The following is a 21,065-nucleotide window of genomic DNA, read 5'->3' as shown; positions in this document are numbered from 1 at the left end:
ATTTAAACTGTCTGGTTACTCAGAGGCCACAATAACATTCTTCTTTCTACCAGTGACCTTTCATGGGGTTGAAATTAAATCCGGGAACATTATAAATCCTAATTTAAAAAAAAAAAAAAAAGATACATGATTGCATGAGTTTGAGTCTTACAGTGGCCCCCTCCCATCCCACCATAGTGGTTGGACACAGCAATGAGGTCGTAGCGACAGGGCCCGGCATTGGGGTTGATCAGGAATTCAGACATGTCCAGATCTCTGGGAACAAACACGAAAAAGCCGTCATTGCACACGTTCAGCGTGGTGTGTTTGTGATGAAGGTAGAAACATGTAGCATGTACAGTGTTGTAAATCAGGATCAGACCCTGCATTTCTTCTTACCCTTTTCCCATATTTATCACACCGACATGTTTCAGACCAACATTAAAATCTGACTGATTTAAATATGCAAAAAAAGCATCTAAAAACAAAATATTGAAAATAATTTGAAGGGTTTTTTGGAAAGTTCATAAAATATGACTTATTTAAATTTTCAGATACCAATTTTCACATCTTGTGTATTATAGCGATCACAATATAATACTCACAAATCAAAGTGTAGCAAAATTTATTCAGAAAAACAACAAATTAAACATTTAAATTATGCGCTTTAATAACTGAAAGCTGAAGCGTCAAAAGACAAACTCACAATTCACCTGTTTGCCTTACAGCAGAAATACACACAACTTGTGTCAACACTGATGTCCTTGAGCACATGCCATGTTTGTCCTACCTTTTTGGGAAACAATCATTTGCTGTTGGGTTTTTTCCTCCCTCAAAAAAAAAAATACTTTGAGTTGACTACAAAACATTACGGTACATAAAAAAAAAAATTATGCAGCAACCCCAATCATCTATCACACAACAACAAAGCAGCTTGTCATTAACTCATCAAGGGTATATTGTTAGTGTGCACATACACACACTGTAGATTTTGAAAAGAATGAGCAGGACATACACTGGATAAACTGCTAAAAAGGCAGTGCCCTGTGAATGTGTGTGCGTGTGTGTGTGTGTGTGTGTGTGTGTCTACCTGAGCGGGAAGTCAACAAGTGAGTCCAGTTTATCCCTCATGTAGCGACTGTATGAGAAGCGTTTAAGATGGACCACCAGCACTGGTGGCAGAGACCACAGGTCCAGCTTCTTTGTGGCCTGCTGGTGCTGCTTACAGTTGGGACAGTACCTGTGAGAAGATACATCACCTTTTAGGTGCTGTAACCAGCCAGACGTCAACAACTAGTGTTTTGAATTGTTTTCACTGCTTCTCACCAAGGGTCCTCTGCCCCCAGTTTTTCCTTTGTGGTGAACAGTTCGATGCAGTCCTTCAGCTTGAAGAAAGCCTTTTTTTGAGGTTTGTACTCCATGCTCTCGTGCTTGTCACAGTCCTGCTCCCAGAGACACGAGCATATAGTTGTTAGAGTAAAACAGTTCTGAATTAGTTGTCTGAAATGACATGAATTAAAATCTGTGGCAAAAGAGAACATTTAACTTTGAAAGAAGCCGTTTAAAAGTACAGTTAGAGATAAGTGTTGTCAAGACCTCAACTGTTAATCTCAACAGTACTGCTTAAGGTACTTCAACTATAATATTAATTAATATTATAATAGGTTTTAAGAGAAAAACCAAAAAGAATTAATGTACACGTAATATAAATTAAACTGTTATAAACACTGTTTCACACCATTATCTAATAATCCTAATCATCATAATCCTAAAACACATTACAATTACATAGCACAATTACAACAACAAAAACAACAACTTGTAAATCTGTAGTACTCTTGGTTGCATCACATATGTGGAGCAACTAGAGATGAACTGCAAGCTAGGCTGTCAAAAGCTGTGCAAACTGTGCAAAGTTAAGACACATTGGTTATGTTTGAACCCTTACATGAAAGTGCCATCACAGACTGGTGAAGTGTCCTTTCTACTATCATTACTAGTAGTATAGGTTAACTCCATACAGACAATAAGACTCTTTCTGGCAGTGAAAACAGTTTGGTTTCAGTTTGTAGTCCAAGTTCTTTAGACAGGAGCATATAAGGAGGGCTTGATTGGATGTAGGGAAACAGTAAGTAAATGCAGAATCAGAGCTTGAATGTACCCAAATGCAACCTGAAAAGCAAATAAAATAAATAAATAAAATCTGCATTTAAAAACATTAACTAGTGAACAGGAGAGAAAGGTTTGGACCAGGTGTTCACCAGTTACACTGTGAGCCCCAAAACACTGGTTTTCCAGATTGATTTTGGAGTAACAAGTAGAAAATAGACCATTTCCATTTCTCCAGTAGCAAGAGCAGAAATGATGGCGCTGGAGCTTGTCCATACCATTACATAATTACCGTTAAATAAATTTAGCCCTGGCACTGTTTAATACAAAGTTATCGTAGCCATCCCTACTCAGTTCCTTTCCCTCAGATTAAAATGCGTGGAGTAAGAGGTAATATTTACAGATTACTTTAACACTTAGATGCACTTATTCACGGCATCATCTAGTGAGTAGATCTAGAGTTTCAAACCTGTGGGCTCTTGATTAGAAGACATTTGGAATAGTCACCTCGGTTTCCTGCTGCTCTTCTCTGTGCAGTTATCACAACATGATTATGTTCCACACTGCTCAGCGTCTTGCTGCACTACAACAGTTACACGGTGAAAACAGACAATGTCGCAGCTCCCGACATCAGTTTTACCTCAACAACAGTCTCGTCAAAATACTTCTTCTTGATTTCTGGTTCCCAGTCCAAGGAGAGATAAGAGCGGTCTGTAAAAAGATGGGCAGAACGTAAATATGCTGTAATATTTACAGCAGTTAAAATGACTTCAATTATTGATTAATGCTGTGATTACATGATCGAGGAAAACCAAAAAAAAAACAACTTTTCTATTTGCCATTGCAATGATGCTAAAACAAAAACAGTAAAACCCGCTTCCTACCACTAAGTCGGAGGTGTCCCTCGTCAAAGCGGATCTGCCTGGTGTCCTCCTTGATGAGTGAGAAGTCAGTTTTTCCCATGTTATTGAACTGGAATGTAAAAAGTCTCTTCCTGCTGTGTCCGGACGTCTGCTGGCCTTTGGTGGAATTCTGTGGGCCGACCACACCGTTCTCAAGCTCATTGTCCCCACCGACAGAGTCCTCCGACTGGCTGTTGTCGTTTTCAGAGGGCAGCTCCTGATCCTGGCTGGACTCGTCGTCCTGCTCATCGGTCTCCATCTCACCTGAAAGACGGCAGTAGAGCTTTTAACAGCAAACACTAAGCAGCACACTTTTAAAAAAAAAAAAAAAAAAGGCATTTCAAAAGGTCAGAACTTTACAAGAAAACTGTGTTGGTGCACTTACTCGGTGACCCCTCCTCCAACAGTCCATTAGTGGCATTACCATTAACAGTGTGTTGTTTAGATGGCTGTGTCTCTTCACAGTCGTCCTCTTCTTCCTCTACAGAAGATCGCACAAACCGACTGCAAACACAAAACCACTTTTTATTCCAAGCACAAGTTTTTGTTTTTATTTTCTATTTCTAAACGACACAGCGTTGATTATCTGCAAAAAGAGCCTGTCGATTTTTGCTGACTTACCAGAGGCGCTGGAGCAGCATGTTGTAGAGCTTGTCTTCACTGAGGGTTCTGGGGACAGCGATGAGGAAGGGTTGTCCAAACAGCGGCGTGCTCGTGTGGTTATATCCTGACTGCTTGTACTTTTCTCTCAAGTGCACTGGGATCACTACGTGGTCTGTGTCCTCCACTCTGTTCACCGCCACCTCAAAGCTGCAGAGAGACATGTGGTGAATCCTTTAGAGTCACGCTGGTTAAGCAAGATGTCGACAAACCAATGAAAAGTGAAACTCAGCATCCTAGCGTAAAAAAAACAAAACAAAAAACCTACGTTTTTGAAAATGGCACATGCCTGCAGTTTGTTATATCTACATAATCTGCAGACGTGTTGTCTGTCAGCTGCTCATATCTGACACTCACACATAAATATCATCTCTCTCCATAATGCTGCTGAGGTTTTCATTGGTGGCGAAGATCCGGTGGAAACGGTGGTTATAGATGTCAGTTACAATCATCTGAAGGATAAGAGACGGGAGAGTCAGTGCTGAGAATCCTAATTATGGCCAGCAATTAAATTAATCTGCCAACACATCTTAAAAAGCCATTTAGTAGATTGGTAAGACGAGCTTAAGATGACGGGCAACATAACTTCAAATCATGAGAAAAAACTTTTTAGAACTTAATTAACCAGCCTGTATTTGAAATGATCTTTTTCATAGTTTAAATTCTTTCATAGTCCTCTCAACCTCTGCAAAAAAAAAAAAAAAAAAAAAAAAGCACCTTTCTTTTGTATCTGCACTGCAGGAACTAGGGATACTTCCAAAGACCTGTTTCTGGGGTTTGTTTTACTAGTACTTCAGGATGGCGCAGGCTTTGAGTGACAGTAGGATACACTGCTGTAAACGCAACCCGGATCTGAAAGACCAGGCTTAATTAAGCCTATATGGAGGAAATACAATGTGATTTTTGACTCATTTTGACTCATTTCCCTTGCGTGTTATCTCACTTTGTGACCTTGACGAACCACACAGAGAGAAGTCATGTAGAGAAAAAAATGAATAACCTAAAACAGACCTACAAGAAAATAAACGACCACACTGATTAGTGTGGCAGCTTTGCTATTCTGTCTGTGCAACATGTAGTGTAACAGCATAATAGCAGGTTCATACATATTGAATTCCAGTTCCCTTGGTCTCTAGTTATCCTTTGTGTCCCTGTTCCTCACCTCTCCCTTTATCTGAAAAATATGCAACATTTCCCCTCACTAGCTTCTGTAGCTCAGAGGACAACGTCTATTAAAAAGTAGATGTCAGCATTACAACATGATAACAGAGGCAGGATTCCTGCGCAGGCTGATGCTAAATATTCTACCTTTTCAGCAGGCACGCCTGACAGGTTGGACAGGGAGGTACACAGGTCAGAAATGTAGCCCACTTTCGGCACAGTTAGTTTGTACTGAGGGGAAAAAAAACAAAAACATGATTACTGCCTGCTGTTCATACATGAAATGGCATGATACTGCTTACAGTAGTCATTTTTTTTCCTCTCTGTGCTCAGCTTGTTACCTGTGTGGGTTTGGCCAGAGGGTCCAGTCTGACTAAATAAACTTCTAGTGTCCGTTCCTTCTTCATGGGCAGTGGCAGGGTCAAGTAGCAGAAAGGATCAAAGGTCACAGAGACCTTCGAGCACACAGGACACACCAGAGTCGACTTGAAAAGACCGTGGAAGATGTCCACAATAATGGAGTCATTTCTCTTAATGTGGTTCTCCCACGCCTCCTCTGCCACAACCTGGCATAAAAAACAAAAACAAAAAACAGGTATACACAAAAATTTAATAAAATGTAACTAAATAAATAAAATAAATCTTTTTTTTCTTTTTTTCTTTTTTTACTTTTACCAATCCATTCATGAGCCGCTGGTCTCACCTTATCAGGCCGACCATTTGCATCCTTGAGCTGAATGTAGGGCTTCTTTCTGATGCGGTTCAAGTCCTCATGTAGGCCATCCAAAAGGAAAGCCAGAAGCTCATGAGAGTCCTGCTGCTGGTAGCCCGAGAACTGGGGAGCAAAGCGGCCCACCTGTGTCTGGATGAGTGGGGAGGGGAGAAAAAAAACAAACATACTTTTTGGAAAAAACACATGGGTAGAGGAGCAAAATCAAGTCGGCCTCATCATAATACATCACACTGAGTAACCGGTTTCTTTCAAAATAATATAAGATGTCCATGTTCTCTATTCTGTAGCCCATAGGTCTTAAACTGAAATGGTTTTAACCTTTATACGCTCAGCAATAAGATTAAGATTAGCTGTTGCAATTAGCTAATAAAAATATGAAAAAGGCATAGTTAAAAACACCAATATTTTATCACTATTAAATCAACATTCCCAGAAGCAATTTCAAGTACCTTTAACTTCATACAAAGTGCTGTTTCTATTTTGCTTGTAGATTAATTACTTCATCTGAGTGAGAAAAATCTAGTCTGTTTTGGGCTTGAACAAGTGCATTAAAGTCACGGTTAGTGTATATGAGGTCTAAATGTGACTAACTGAGGAGCTGTACCTGGATGTTAAACTTTGTCAAATTTCAATTTCGATAAACTTCAATTCAAAGAGAACTTACATCTTTGAGCATGTCTCCTTATCTGTAGAAAGTCTGCGACTCTGATGAAGTTATTAAAACTGTTTATACTAGAAAACTATTTTAATTAACAACAACATGGTTCATTTTCAGCACTGGCTTACACGACAGCTCCTGGTGTTTAACACAATGCAGAAGTACCACTTTCAATCACTTTAACTTAAATCTGACATTTGTCCTTGTCAAATTTCGACAGTGAACAAATCCCTCCCTGTCTGTCTCTTTCACTGAGTGCACTGCTGCCAGCTCAAAGTCTTTAGTTATCTCACTTACAAACATAATAACTCGCTTGTGTTGCAGCTCTCATCCAGAGCCAAGGAGAAAAACTCAAAATTGTCTGCTGTGATTTCAACTGAAGTTCAAGGTTTCCTACAAAGTCTTTGATCCATCTTGTCACAATTCACCTGGAAAGGGGCACATTCTCAAATACTTCTTTTTCTCAGAGGGTACATCAACTCAATTGTTTGTTCCCACTCTGCATTACTCAAATTCTTGTATTTCTCAATCCAAATTGCAGTAAATAAATGAATGTTGTTTAAAATTCTTCACTCTGGATCAATATTTTTAATTGTTAGTTGACAGCTTCCAGGCTAGCAAACTCAAATCTTTCATAGACATTGATCAATATTCACATTTGCTTACTTGCACCATCAAAATTTCAGGATAAACACACTCACCTTAATAAAACACTCAAATTAAAGTGCAAGTGACAAATTTTCATTTCCCACAAACTACAAAAACAAAAAAACAACAACAAACACAAAATAAGCTATTCTCTTATGGGGAATATTTGGTGGCTAAAAGAGAGAAAAATGATTTTTTAACTATGTTTTAATGTCCCATCGACCTCACAGGGCCTACCAATGGACTGGATGTGGCCGGCGGCCATACAATGTCCATGTCTGTTTATGCATTTCATTGGGGAGTGCCATCATGAGATTATTAGCTCCTACAGATTGATGCAAGCCTTCATCTGTCCAACATCGATCAAAAATAGTTTTTTAACACATGTGAAGATTCAAAGATGAAGGTTCCTTCACACATTTAATATATTTTTTCCAAGGAATTACCTTGAAAGGCCTCGGGGTGACGTAGCTGTATTTGCCTGACCACAGCTGTTTAATAAGCTCCGCGTAGGCTTTGGCAATCTCCCCCTTCATGCCCAGTGGATTGTCCTCATTCAGCTCATCTGTGTACTTGTCTTTGAGGAAGTACTCCGTCAGCGGAGGGGTATTGCTTAAACACTAAAACGCAAAAACAGGAGAGAAAAATATCTTTCAAATTAACTGGATTTTTTATTTTTTGAAGTTTTCTCTGTAGAATTTTGAGTAAACATTGGCGTGCTAATTAGCATAGTTCCAGACTCTAAAGAGCTCCATGAAAAGATTACCTGCACAGCAGAGTTCATGAAACAGGTGTTGCCCAGGTTTGAGAGTCCACACAAGCCTGAGCGCTCGCTCTGCCTGCTCTGGTCCGAGTAGTCATAACTGTTGCTGTAAGGGTGGTAGGATGGTAGACTATAGCTCGAATTCTTCACACTGTACAATCAACATACAGACATTGAGAGATTAAACAGGGTCGTTTGTGGAAAGTCATGAACACTGATGAACAGAGAAATCTAATACTAACAGACAACATCTACACTAAATCAAATTAAAGTTTTTAACAAACAACAAAACTTTACAAAGACTAGAAGGTACACAGCTTCACTATTTCATCCCCTCTCTTTACAGCTTCCTAGACAATTATTAAGAGCCTTAAGATAGGCCTGCCCAGCTGCAGCAATCAGCAGACCTCTGGGAGCTCGATAAAGCAGCGTTGGCCGTTTCTGGCTCCCACTGGTCAAGGGAAACTGCTGCGATGGCGGTGGAGGCAGTTGCCTCGCAGTTCAACACTCGGTGGTCCACCCTCCTGCCATCCAGCTCCACCGCCTCAGGCCTCAGGCACCACCAGCAACACAGGAGCATGACATCTCAGCCCCACCCCGGCCCTTGATGGCCTGCATGTCCGCACGAAACTAGACAGCCAGCAGCTTCGATGGGGTTTTCTTGGGTCCCTTGTATGAAAAGTTTGGGTATCTGAGATCAGAAAGGACGGTCCGGCTCCAGTTTTGACTGTTGAGTCTTAGTCTTAACTCAGCTCAAGCCAATCCAGCTCCAGAAGCAGTTTGAATAGTCCAGGTGAAGTTTAGGCCTGAATCTGATTCCAAGTCCAGCACAGGCCAACCTTTAAAACTGTACAATTCAATGCACACGAAAGCACACATTCTGGTCTGTCTTAGAGTTAACTGGTCAGCTCCCCTCTCCTCATTTCTCCCAGTCTTCTTGTTCGGGCTCAATCGCCTGTCATCTCGTTATCCTCTCTGCTTCAATTCGTTTCCCCCCCCGTCCTATGCCGTCCTGTCCTCTGCTCCTCCCTCTGGCCTGCCTGCTGCTCTCTGCTGCTCTACGGCTACCAGCAGATATTTATAGCAGCAGCAACAGCAGCAGCAGCAGCACGGATGCTCAAGACTGCTGCTGCTGGAGGTAGAGGTGCACAGAGAAAGAGGGAGGGCGGGAGAAGCAAAGAGAATGGGGGGGAGGGGCGGACAGTACAAGGGGGGAGAGGATGACAGAAGAGAAATGAGATGGGGATGGAGGAAGCAGCTGATCCACTGCATCCAGCTGAGGCTGCAGTATTCACAGGACCAACTCACATTTACAGAGAGGAGTCGAGACATACATACAAAGACACATTAACACAATCATGCCAGCACGTAATTTATCCCATTTTCTCACACTAGCATGCATATATCACTGTTCTCACTTTACTCTGCACACTAGCACAAATTCCTGCTCTTTTTTTCCTTCTTTTGCTGGTAAAACACAACCTCAGACACTCTGGACTAAGTAAATCACACTTTGACACACCCTTCTTTCATCCTCTTTAATATGTCATGGCTGTCTCCATGAGAGGTTTGAAAGGGGATGATCTAAATAAATAAACTCCAACCCAGAGAAAGAAGTGGTTTTTTAATCATCAGGGGCAGTATGTGTGTACAGGCAGGCGATGAGAAGGTGAGAAGTGGGAACAGATGAAACGTATTCTGAAGGTCACTCAGACTGCAGAACATGTGCATCGCAATGAGCTCGGAGGAAAGGAGAGGTAAAGGGATCAAAAGACACAGAGGGAGAGAGTGAGTGTGTGAGAGGAGCAGAGACTGGCTGCCAGAATCAGGGGACGCTACCTCGCAGGACGGTGACACTTAATGCAGTTGCAGAGCATCACTTGCTGAGGCTAAACCGACCAGGCCGAAACCACAGAATCAAAAAGACAAGGGTTATGTAATATGGGAACACTTCATATGAAAGGGGAAAAATTAATTTAAAAAAAAAAATCCCTATGTATAATTCAGAGAGAAAAAAAATGACAGCGCTGCTACCAGAGTGAATCAGGGACAGGAGAGCTGCTGAGAGTAAAGATCCAATTTCCCCAAGTCACCCACTCTGTGCATTCAACAATCCATCGACTGTGCAGAAAAAGATGCATCGGCTGTGGCAAAAATGTGCAACTATGCTTCAAGTACAAGTCAGACGTGCGAGCTGAAAAAATGTCTGAGAAAGTATTTTATGATTGTGATACTTTTACGAATTCAAAGAAAGGCTCAGTTGATTTTAACACCTTCATTCTTTGTCAATATTGATTTTTAAGGTGGCCAAGCCTGTGACTACCATTTCTGCATTTCAACAGTACTGAGAAATGTGATGCACAATGTCTATTATCTACCACGCGCAGGCACACACACACACACACACACACACACACACACACTCCAGCATGCAGTAAATCACACGCATTACATGAAGGGAGGGAACAGTGAACAGTGTCCACTGGACAGCAAAGGCAGTAAGCTCCACCCACAGAGTGTATGTGTATCTTTTGGACATGGCTGAGAGAGCCTCTGGGTCAAACAATACACAACAAACAATATATTTAGGCAAGAGTTCAATATTCTCAACACGTAGGCTAGCAGTAGAGCTGCATGACTGGGCATAAACTGAATTTCTTTTTGGAGAGTAATGCATTCACTTGTTAACCAAGTTGCATTTTACACTGGGACACAAAGAAAACAAGACTATAATTTTCCATTGTGTCAAAAGCACAGAAACTGCTTTCTGTTAAACTGCCGTCACAGATTGCAGAGCATTACACAAAAAAAAAAAAAAAAAAAAAAGCCTTAAGAGGGCAGTATATGCTGGAATTTAAATTTAGGGTACAAGGCTAGTCTAAATGTAAGAAACTGCTCTGTTTGGCTAACATTAGCACAGCTAATCATTCAGTTACAGGTTGGCTTGAATGGGTATGACAAGACAATGCTCCTGGCATGTGGAGGGTGGAGTGCTAATTATTCTACAGCCACCAGGCAGTAGTACCCTGTAGCTGTAGCATAATCAGCTTAACATAGTAGTATTTCTGGCGCCATTTCCCAGGTTAGCTACAATGGCATTGCAAGCTGACTTATGTTATTTATTTATTTTGATTATTTTTTTTTAACTAAATGCAGAAAGGAAGATCCAAAGTTATGAAAAAGCAGATTCCACCCAAATTCAATTGCCTGATGAGTCAGACAGTTTTTGGCAACTGCGGTCTATGCTTCAGGAAATGAAGACTGATGAAATGAGCAGTCATGTCAGTTTTAGCAAACAAATGCAAAGATTCTGTCCAAGTCTCTGTGAAGTTTGTGGATATGGGCATAGTTTTAATAAGAGGCCACATGCAGACTCCCCTCAGGACTATCAGCCACAAAGAGGCTGCAGGTATTAGAAAGACATTTAAATTAGGAAGTCTAGTCTGCATTACAGATTTATAAATCTTATCAATCACTGAACCCTAGAGTCAGTTATTCCTACTGGAAACTTTATGGTCTTGTACATTATGTGGGAACAGGAGAAAAATCATCTGACATTACCAGCTAATCTACTAGGAACATGAACTTGAAAGTAACTGACTGACAGCATGCTGTCGTGTTGTATTTAAACAAATGTTCAAGGTTTAAGTTTTTAATTTTCCTGAAAGACATATTTAGATGTAGTCTGGTGTTAAATCAAATAACATACAGAAGCAAAACCTCGTGGAATGTTGCTAGATGAAATAACCACCACATTAGCCCAAATCATGCAACCACAGCTAGCCAGTGCCATCATCAATTGGAAAATAGATTTGCAAATTTGAGTAATATAATCAGAAGCTGAGTAAGGCACCCAGAGGCTTTGTTGTTAATAGAAAGAGAGTCTACTGTCACTGAAGAAATTCTAAGAGATCAGTCCAACGCAAGCGCCCTTCCCCCCTCTTTTCTATCAGCTCTTACAGCTGAAAATGCATCATCAGGAGATTTAGAACACCCAAATTACAACCAGAGATAGACCTGTACAAAACAGAGTTAGATGAATTTCATAGTGAGAAGCTACAAACAGCTTCAGTAATGGAATTATGGAATGAGTCTAAACAGAACTGATAAAAGAGTCAAGAAAAAGTTTACATAAGTTAAAAGCAACAAATTTTTAAGCCAATTCCTTCCAGCATTCTGGCGACTTCAGCGTGAAGTTCTGTCCTGAACTCCAGGCTGCACATCAGGCTCCATCTCTGGCTGTTCCCATCCAAACCCACCCCTCTGCTATTCAACCCACAACTATGCCTTACTTCCTGCTGTTGAAGCTGCTGTTATGATTGTTTGTGAGAGATGAAGGCGAGATCTTTGGCAAAGCAGAGAGATTGGAAGCACCAGATGACCTTCAAAAGATAAAGAATAGATCATGAATTAGAGTGGAAAATAAGGAGCTGTTCCAGAAAGCTGAGTGCCGATCAAATTAAACAGCGATGAAACAAAATAAACGGAGTGATATGTCAGTAGGGATGGGTACCGGTGTCCGGTGCCGTTCTGACATAAACGGTAGTAACCAGAACGAAAAGCAGCGCACATTTCGGTGCTTTATTTCGGTGCTTTTTTTTCCTGAGCTGTGATACACTTCTAGCCAATCATTTTACGTTTCCGAGGATAGTAGGGGGGTCCAGGTATGTACGTTCTTTTAGAGCAGAGCTACTATGGAATCAGAACGATGCCAACTTGAAACGAAACCGAAAAAAATATTGAAACCGAAAAAAAAATATTGTAACTGAAATAAATGTACTGAAAAATCTTGTATTGAAACCGAAAAAAAAATTGATAGTGAAAAACAATTAATTGAAACTGCAATTTTTTTGTTTTCGCTTACAATTTTTTTTTTTCAGTTTCAATCCATATTTCAGTTTCACTCTGCTGGCACTGGTTTGGCGTCCGGGGGCGCGCTGAGGGGCGGGGATTCCGACCCGCATGTATTTGCATATATTATAATGCGGACCAATGACTGGAGAAAACACTGACGACGCGGCTGCGGTCACGGACAAAGTTGCACGTGTCTGTTCGGAAATGGCAGATGCTGAGAGGTTCAGGTTTACATTACCGACTATTTCAAAGTGACAGCCTGAGGTGTTCTTCAGTAAATTGGACTACCGGACAGGAGGACCTGAGGCCCCACAGCATTATTTTTGGTAAGTTAAATGTGTTTGTAAGCTAATCCGTAATTTAGGTCCTTAGCTAGCTACCTAGCCAGCTAAGGAACTAGCTAGCTAAGATGAGCACTCGGCTGTTGGGGAAACTTGTTTTGTAAAGTTCGTTTAGCTAACCCGTGCAGGTGAATGAATTTACCCTGACTAAAGAAATCAAGAGAAACGCACCGGGCTGCTCGGTGACTAACCACGGTTACTGTACTTTTATTATGAGTATTATACTGTAAGAGCAACAGGCTGGACTCTGCTTCTGCTCCTGTGCAGAGCTGATTATTAAATATGTGCAAACAGCAGCATGTTTTCTGTCGCTTTCCACTTGTGGAACGACATTAACGCCAATTTTAAAAACCTGGCACTTCAGTAACCCCTCATTAGTCAATAGCTACGGATTAAATAGCAAAGCCCGATACTTATGTACTGAAACCAACTACTTCCGCTTGTCAGCTTAAGTTAAAATGTTACATTTTTCCTCTGATTATTTTTTTAGCTTTTTTTTTTTTAGTTTGTTACAAATATTCAGGTTAAAAAACTGTCCGAATTATTTTTAATGAATTATGTTCACAAAGTCACATGTGCAATACTCTGTACAGCTTGCGTCCTTTAGGAAAAATAATTTGAAACATTAATATTTCTTGTTCAATACTGAGCTGATAACACCTCTGTATGTTGTGACCAGGATGCAGCAGCAGACTGAACCTCGACTGAAACCTGCTCCATCATCTCATCTTTGCAGATGTCCATTTATAAAGCATCAACAACTCAAAGGTAAACATGATATTAGAAAATGTGTTAGTATATAAGGCCTTTAAAACAACTAAAAAATAAACAGCTGTTGGCAGAACTGTAGGACTGAACAACTTCAGATTCAGAGTGTGTGAGGACAGAGAAGGATCAGCTCTTTCAGATTTGAGAGATAAACTTTATATTTCAGTTTGTGATGATTCTGTTCTGTTTGTGATTACAGGAGCCGTCCTCAGATTCAGACCTCAGCACCACCCAGTGACAGCAGACAGATCATCCTATAGCTTCAATCTTTGTAGTAACGCCAAAATTAACTGAAGAAAACAGTACAAAGGTTAAAGTACCACATGTGCTGTCAGTGAAAGCTGCAGCTGTTTTATTGATAAATTTAAAGACAAAAGGATTAATCACCCCTGTAACTGTGTCACTATACATCAGCATTAACAGTACCTCAGTTTGGTGTTTCAGAAAACTGCTGATCTCAGACCTGCACAACTTCTGTTTTAAACACTGAATGTACTCAGCTACATGAAGAGCACATGATGTTTTCTCTGACACAATTAAATAAAACCTGATTAAAGTCAAAGGTTGTTACTTGTATTTGAACTAAAAACTTGTGATCTGGAATTCTTTCACTGTTTTTTGACAATAGTGTGTTATTTATCATAAAGTAATTCAGAGTCATTCATACCAGAGTAACCAGAGAGCACAACATATATTTAACTTTCTACAGGACTTAAAGATATTCCTCTGAGGATTATCTGAGTACTTCTAACATTACACAAAGCAAAGGTCTCCATCAGTGTTCATGAAATGCTGGGTTCATCCTTCTTGTGAGGGAGCTGCTGGTGAAGATCACGAGCCCTGCTTGATCCCGGCGATGAGTTTCAGTCTTCCTGGTGTTTATGAAATGATGCCTCTCACTGTGGGTCAACAGAACATCTGGCACAGGACAGCTGTAATGAAAGAAATTGAAGAAGTTTTGAAGAAAAAAAAAAATCTTGGAAATGCCCTATATGTGAGAAGCAGATTTTGTATTTACTTTTCTTTTGCCAATCAAAATAACAAAGTATAATTTTCACCATACAATTACTAACCTTGTCATCTCCTGGACTGTCTGTTTTGGGCTCTGGGCTTGTCCTTCCCAGCACTCATGAGACTGCTTTGCTGCACTGTGGTATGAGGTGCTAACCTGTTGACAGTGTTGGGAAGGTTAATTTTAAAATGTATTCCACCAAAGATTATAGAAGTAATGTATTCTGAATACTTTACAACTACATGGATGTACTATTGCTGTGTGATTTATTACTATTACTGAAGGCTACTCGCCATACCAATACCAAGTAGATGTTAAAATCATAATATAAATGAGTAACAGTAGGTGGACATTAGGTAAGGCTGCACTTTTTGCTGTGATCTCGTATAGAAAACTATCCCACGCGTATATAAAACAGGTCCGCGGCTCCGAACTGTAGTAAAGGGACCTCTGGCTAATACGTCGGCCTCGTAGCTGAAAACTAGCTTTACTTTGTTGTCTGGGTCAACTCTGCTTGCGAGAGACAGAGAGAGGCGTTGAAAGGCTGCTCCAATGGAGCTTATTGTTTCAGAGGAAAACACGAACACAGTGTACAGTCGAGTCTTAATAGCTTACTTACAGCTGGGCTTGTCAGGCACTCTTTTTGGCTGCAGTGGTTATTATGTTTACATGCTTCCAGCTCCCGTTTCTGCTCCGTGGCAGCTCGTACTTTTCCTTTCTCTCCCTCCCTCGCTCACAGACACATAACGGGTATGGCAGTCCATTCTCCCTGCAGCACAGACTACACTGCCCATGAGGCTACATTGTTTAGGGCGATGCCTGTAACACTGCTATTGCCTTCATATTAAATCATTTTTGTATAATAATTTTTAGAGGCTCTTATTGCGCGTTTTGTTTGGGTTTCCACCGGCGTGGAATTACCAAAAATTGAGAGACCATTGCCTAACATATGAAACAGGAAAATACCGCCATGTAATCCACTTATTTCAACAAACTAACTGTATTCTCAATATCACCTATTGAACGGTAACTGTAACAGATACATTTACTCATATTTTGTATTTTAAATACGTAACTCCGGTGCATGTATTACGTTACTGCCCAACACTGCCTGTTGATAAGATCTTGTGCTGTTCCTAAAACACCGGCCTCCAACTCCTACAGAGACACGGGTGTCCCTAAATTTAGCAAATATTAGCTTCAGGCTAGCTTGCTACGACGAATAGGCTAATACCAGCATTTTACCACACCAGATGTAGCTAAAAAAAAAAACTAAACTAATGTCCAGTCCAATGGGACAGCAAGGAAAGATGACAAAAAATGATTACTTACTTGCGGTTTGGAGGGTCAAGCTGAAATTGAAGCAGCCATTGAAAGACGGGAAGAGAGAAAGATGGCAGCTTGGTCAGCACTAGTGACCTCTATATAGCAAATACATGCGGGCCGGAATCCGCGCCCCCGGACGCCAAAACAGTGCCAACAGATTGAAACCGAAAAAAAATGGTTTGAAACCGAAAAAAATGGTTTGAAACCGAAAAAAATGGTTTGAAACTGAAAAAAAAAATTATAAGCGAAAACAAAAAAATTACAGTTTCAATTAATTGTTTTTCACTATCAATTTTTTTTCGGTTTCAATACAAGATTTTTCAGTACATTTATTTCAGTTACAATATATTTTTTCAGTTTCAATATTTTTTTCGGTTTCGTTTCAAGGTGGCATCGTTCTGATTCCATAAGCTACAGATTAAAAATGCCCAAGGCGAAGCGGTCAAAAGTCTGGCTGTACTTCACAGCAAATTATGCAAACTCAGCAGCCTGCAACAAGTGCTTTAAGCTGATACTGTGATACTGTCAAAGGAGGTAACACCTCGAATCCGATGAAACACCTGGCGACGCATAGCATTTTTTTTTTTTTTTTAAAGCCAAGAAATGCGCTGTATTTGATAGCTTGCTGCCAGACCTCACACCGAGCACATCTACTGCGGGTGTGGTGCCTGTTATCAGACCCGGAGTTAGCAACATCCCCAAAACACGAAGAGGAGAGTCCTGGCCCCTAGCCCTGCCAGTGTAGCAGAAATGATGAGGATGATGATGCAGCAGCAGCCGTTCTTCTCTGCGTGAGTAGCTTAATGTTGTTCGTGTGTAATTTACGTTGAGTAGGCTAACCACGTTATTACATTAATGCAGGTAAGGTGAACTAGCAAACATCATCATAGCTACATGCGGCTGTCTTCTTGTTTGATGGCAGATACTCCCTTCACCCTGGCCAAAAAGGCTAAAATGACCAAAGAAAAAGAGGGAAACGGCTAAACATGAGAGGTTTTTGGATAAAGTTTGTGGTTTTTCCATTGTTTAAGCACTGCTTCCAGCCAAGAGTGATATCATATATGCCCCATAGCTGCAGAAAAGGCTAACATTGTTATCTTTTTACAAAAACCAGCTGAACATGAGAGGTTTTTGGACCAATTTTGTGTTCTCCATTCTTTAAGCACCGGTTTGAGCACCGGCACCGTTTCAAAAGTACCGATTTGGCACCGGTATCGGATAAAACCTAAACGATACCCATCCCTATATGTCAGCAACAAAAGGTCGAGCAAAAAAAGAAGGAAACTCAGGCAAAGTCACAAGGGGCGGAAATCTTTGACGATGATGCAGCGCTGCAGTGATGTGGCAGGGAAACTTTAAAACCAATACACTTTTAATTCTGCAGGTTTTCCAGAGAGGAAGATAATGGCAAGATCGATGGGAGAGATCCCCACAGCAGGAAATCTGATGTGGTGTCACATCACATTACTGTTTTTCTTCAAACTGACTACATACAAGTTATCTGCCATTCAATAATACTTTGCTTACGTGTAGCTTTTAGTAAAGTGACAGTATTGTTAGAGTACAAAGTAGGAATCTGATTCCATTACTGTGGTACAACTCATTAGAGCCAAAGAAATGTAAGCCAGGCAGTGTGTCATTCACTCACTTGGGTGCCGTGGAGCCTCGGGGCCATGTGCCATCCTCGCTCTTCTGCTCTATTACGAGAACCTGCGGGAGAAGGCAGAAAGAAAAGAGGGATCCATCTGCTTCCACTACTTTAAACACACCAGACATTTGAAATTCTACTCTGTGTCCAAGTGTTATTGGCTTGCTTTATCTGAATTTATCTTCCCAGCAAGTCAAAGATCCCCGATTTGATCTCACACAAATCCCTTTAGCGTCATTCGGAGTGGCTGTAGCTCAGGTGGCAGAGCAGGTCAGCCATTAACCAGAAGGTCAGTGGTTCGATCCCAGGCTGCCTCCTGGCTGCATGCCAAATATTCTTGGGCAAGATATCCCATGTTTGCCTACTGGTGGTGGTCAGAGGGCCCGGTGGCGCCAGTGTCCGGCAGCCTCGCCTCTGTCAGTGCGCCCCAGGGCAGCTGTGGCTACAATGTAGCTGCCATCACCAGTGTGCGAATGTGTATATGACTGAATGTAGTGTGAAGCGCTTTGGGGTCCTTAGGGACTAGAAAAGCGCTATACAAATGCAGGCCATTTACCATTTACCATAAAATTCTCCCCAATGGAATACGTGGAGCTACCCCTGTGGTGAATCCTTGTGACAAAGCATTGGCTGAAAGTAGCTATTATATTTTATATGTGACAGCTTTAGAATCCATTTGTGGCAGCAGGGTGGAGTACTGGTGTGTAAGGTCATGACTATGCAGAAGAAGGCACACCCACACTTTAGAAAAAAGTAAAAGATATTGTAGACAAGGTGCCTCTAAATATGTAGAGAAATGTCACCAGGTTTGTCCCACAGACGGACTTCCAACTCTGGCGTCATGACCCAAGTTGTCAACAGAGGTCCTTGTTTTGTTCTGCAGCGTTGATGAGTTTACTGTAGCAACAAAAAGCAGTTCTTCACTTGGTGCAGGTTTTAATTAAAGAGGCTTTCAAAAACAGCAGAACAGTGACTGCTGTTACCAGATTCAATCCAGGACAATTTCAAAATAACTGGTGACATGACTGCAGATAACATCACTCTTATATAAAAACTGTGAAATACTTGAGTCTCCAAGCATACTCTTATTCTACCTGTCCAGCCTCTCCAAGTCCTGCCTATCAGTGGGAAACACTGAATACCATTACTGGGTTAACGTGATTGTAGCAGCAGCAGGTAAGTAGGACAACCCAGTGATGCCTGCTGAGTCACTGCAGCCACATGTTTAAATTAATAAATATGTAAAGTCCGCAGTCAGTTTGATGTCAGGTTCTATGCGCGAAAATTCTAGTTCATGAGCCGGCCTCAAACTAGCTTTACTATAAGGTCTTTAAAGTTGAATCTTAATTTCAGGAGTTCAAGTGTTCTAACTTACAGGCCTTTTTCTTGCAACAGCTAGAAAAAGGCTAAACAACACAATCTTGTGGTTTTCCATTATCTGCAATAGCTGTTTATTTTAATTTTAGATAGGAGGAGCAGAGACAAAAAGAATGGATGGATCAACAAAAATAACCTCTTGGATGCAGATTCCAAGTAGATCAAGAAAAGACAAGTTTTCTGATATGACCTGAAAAAGTACTCGTATCTGCCAAACAATACGAGGGAAACCATATCCAACGGAAACTAGAACTAAAACATCTTTTCCTGAGCTCAGGAATGACGGTCTATAGAGCAAGCCATATTCTTACACATCTGACAATTTTCTGAAATATCTTGCCTCTCTTGAAAAAAAGGAACCCTCCAGATCCAAATTCTTCTCACATAGTGAGAATTTGAGAAAAGAGTGGAAAAGTTCAAACCTGTCCTTGGTAGAGGCCGGCATCTTGGATGGTGCTGTCAGGTTTGTTGAGAGGCTCAAAGGTGTTGCTCATGTACCTGTTCCACAGCCTGGTCTCCTTCTCATCAGGGATGCTGAACAGCTTCCTCATTTCCTTCTCAATCATATCTACAAACACATTAGCAAAAAGATGCAGTTAACACTGTGCTGTTTAAAAAAAAAAAAAAAAAAAAAAAAAAAAGGCATGACACTCATGTGCACAAACAAAATGTGAAATAAAACAACCATACAAAAAAAAAACAAAAAAAAAAAAAAAAAAAAAACCAACAACTCCATCATCTACATCAATAGAATAAAGTAAATATTTACTTGGACACAGTTATTCAAAAACAACATGAGCAGAGTGTTAAGTTCATGTGTTTGAATGCACGCAGGAGGTGATTCTAATATCTGAAATCCCAAGGGTATATTTAGATCTATGTTGTATATCATTTGTGCTTCCAAGAATGTTTTCCTGGCTCAGAATGAGAATTAGTGGGGTGACCATGCACATAAACACAATTCTGTATTTCTAATCTTCGCACTTTACTGTTATCTAACTCGATAAACAAAAATGTCAATCACGCTTGAGTAAATAATTTTGAAAACACAAAATTTATTCCATTTCCATTTTATTTTCTTTAGCTCTGGCTGGGGGGCACAGCCTGCTGAATTATAAACAACAACAGAAACAAAACAACAGTTTTTACTTCATGTTTCAATGCAAGGATACAATAGCTAGTATCCATACACTGGCAAACAATATGGCATTTACTAGCGTGTATCTGTTGTGTCACAACTGCATAATACTTACAAAAAACAAACAACAACAAAACAAAAAAACACTTAGTCTTATGTACAAGATTTCTTTGTTTCCCCTGCAGCAAAAAGGGGAAATAAATCATCATGTGGCAACAACAGTTGGAAAAACAATTAATTTAAACACAAATACCACAAACAGTAAATGTATTTATATATAATTAGTGTGAAATGTGAACTGAGATCCAAGGAACTCTGGAACTCTGCGGAAACCAGTGCTTACTACTGCTTAGGCAGTGCCTACCTATTGTGTCAGCTTTACTGAAGCGTTTGGTGATCACATTGTCCATATTGCTGTCTTCACAGAGCTTCAGCTCGGTCAGGTACACTTCTACCTTGCAGTGCTTCACAAACATACCCTGTTCAACCACCTGCAAAAAGAGGATGATTATCAATTTACTGCTTTAAACCATGATTATCTAATGTTAAATTACTACGCAAAGAATGAGGGACACGGGCCTAATTCATGAGTAACCCTGTATGGTTTTGGGCTGTCCCACACAAAAAGATCAATGTAAAAGAACCGTGTAGATAACTCAGAAATGATTGCCTTAGAGAAGTCTAACGTTTGCACTTACAACGGAACATAAAATTTAACTGTGTAAAAATCTCACAATCTAACCGTCCACTAATCAGCCAACAGGAATGTAGCACTACATTACACCACAGACAACAGTAACAAGTCAGGCTGAATAGACAGAAGTAAAACATGAAAAACTAAATGTTTAAGATTCCAACATAGATGCAAGCTTGGCTCAGTCATGCCAGCAGAAGCCTTTGACTGTATGATGTTTGTCCAATTGTTATCATGGCTGAGCTTACCTTTGACAGAAGTTTAGGCACCCAAAAAGAAACCGTGACACCAAGC

The 21,065-nt window shown here is 40.6% G+C and overlaps 1 protein-coding gene and 1 long non-coding RNA gene across 6 annotated transcripts in view; one reads left to right on the top strand and one right to left on the bottom strand.

The window, feature by feature from the left end:
- The window catches only part of usp15 (ubiquitin specific peptidase 15), a 28,856-nt gene that overhangs the window by 4,865 nt on the left and 2,926 nt on the right, over window positions 1–21,065 (bottom strand). For 2 of the 5 annotated variants that reach the window (XM_004553954.4, XM_012919826.4), the window contains 17 exons: window positions 20,442–20,568; window positions 19,362–19,507; window positions 17,563–17,624; window positions 11,906–11,995; window positions 7,617–7,764; window positions 7,297–7,470; window positions 5,515–5,673; window positions 5,153–5,377; window positions 4,959–5,042; window positions 4,008–4,102; window positions 3,612–3,800; window positions 3,376–3,494; window positions 2,973–3,254; window positions 2,729–2,799; window positions 1,306–1,421; window positions 1,070–1,219; window positions 152–255 (listed from right to left, as the gene is read on the bottom strand). In XM_004553954.4, coding sequence (XP_004554011.1) covers window positions 152–255; window positions 1,070–1,219; window positions 1,306–1,421; window positions 2,729–2,799; window positions 2,973–3,254; window positions 3,376–3,494; window positions 3,612–3,800; window positions 4,008–4,102; window positions 4,959–5,042; window positions 5,153–5,377; window positions 5,515–5,673; window positions 7,297–7,470; window positions 7,617–7,764; window positions 11,906–11,995; window positions 17,563–17,624; window positions 19,362–19,507; window positions 20,442–20,568 — 2,341 coding nt within the window. Of the gene's footprint in view, window positions 1–151; window positions 256–1,069; window positions 1,220–1,305; window positions 1,422–2,728; window positions 2,800–2,972; window positions 3,255–3,375; window positions 3,495–3,611; window positions 3,801–4,007; window positions 4,103–4,958; window positions 5,043–5,152; window positions 5,378–5,514; window positions 5,674–7,296; window positions 7,471–7,616; window positions 7,765–8,020; window positions 10,386–11,905; window positions 11,996–13,887; window positions 14,509–14,649; window positions 14,745–17,562; window positions 17,625–19,361; window positions 19,508–20,441; window positions 20,569–21,065 lie in introns of those variants that run through there. The other 3 variants (XM_004553955.4, XM_023152205.3, XM_014407331.4) reach the window with 3 other exon arrangements.
- Window positions 12,578–14,152, top strand: LOC106674579 (uncharacterized). Its single transcript, XR_001341548.4, has 3 exons — window positions 12,578–12,793; window positions 13,488–13,576; window positions 13,776–14,152. It is a non-coding gene; the product is annotated as an uncharacterized LOC106674579 (long non-coding RNA).

The sequence above is a fragment of the Maylandia zebra genome, linkage group LG17 (assembly GCF_041146795.1).
Source record: "Maylandia zebra isolate NMK-2024a linkage group LG17, Mzebra_GT3a, whole genome shotgun sequence".
Classification (NCBI taxonomy): Eukaryota; Metazoa; Chordata; class Actinopteri; order Cichliformes; family Cichlidae; genus Maylandia; species Maylandia zebra.
Note: the sequence above shows the minus strand (reverse complement) of the source record. Positions and strands in the feature narration are given on the sequence as shown.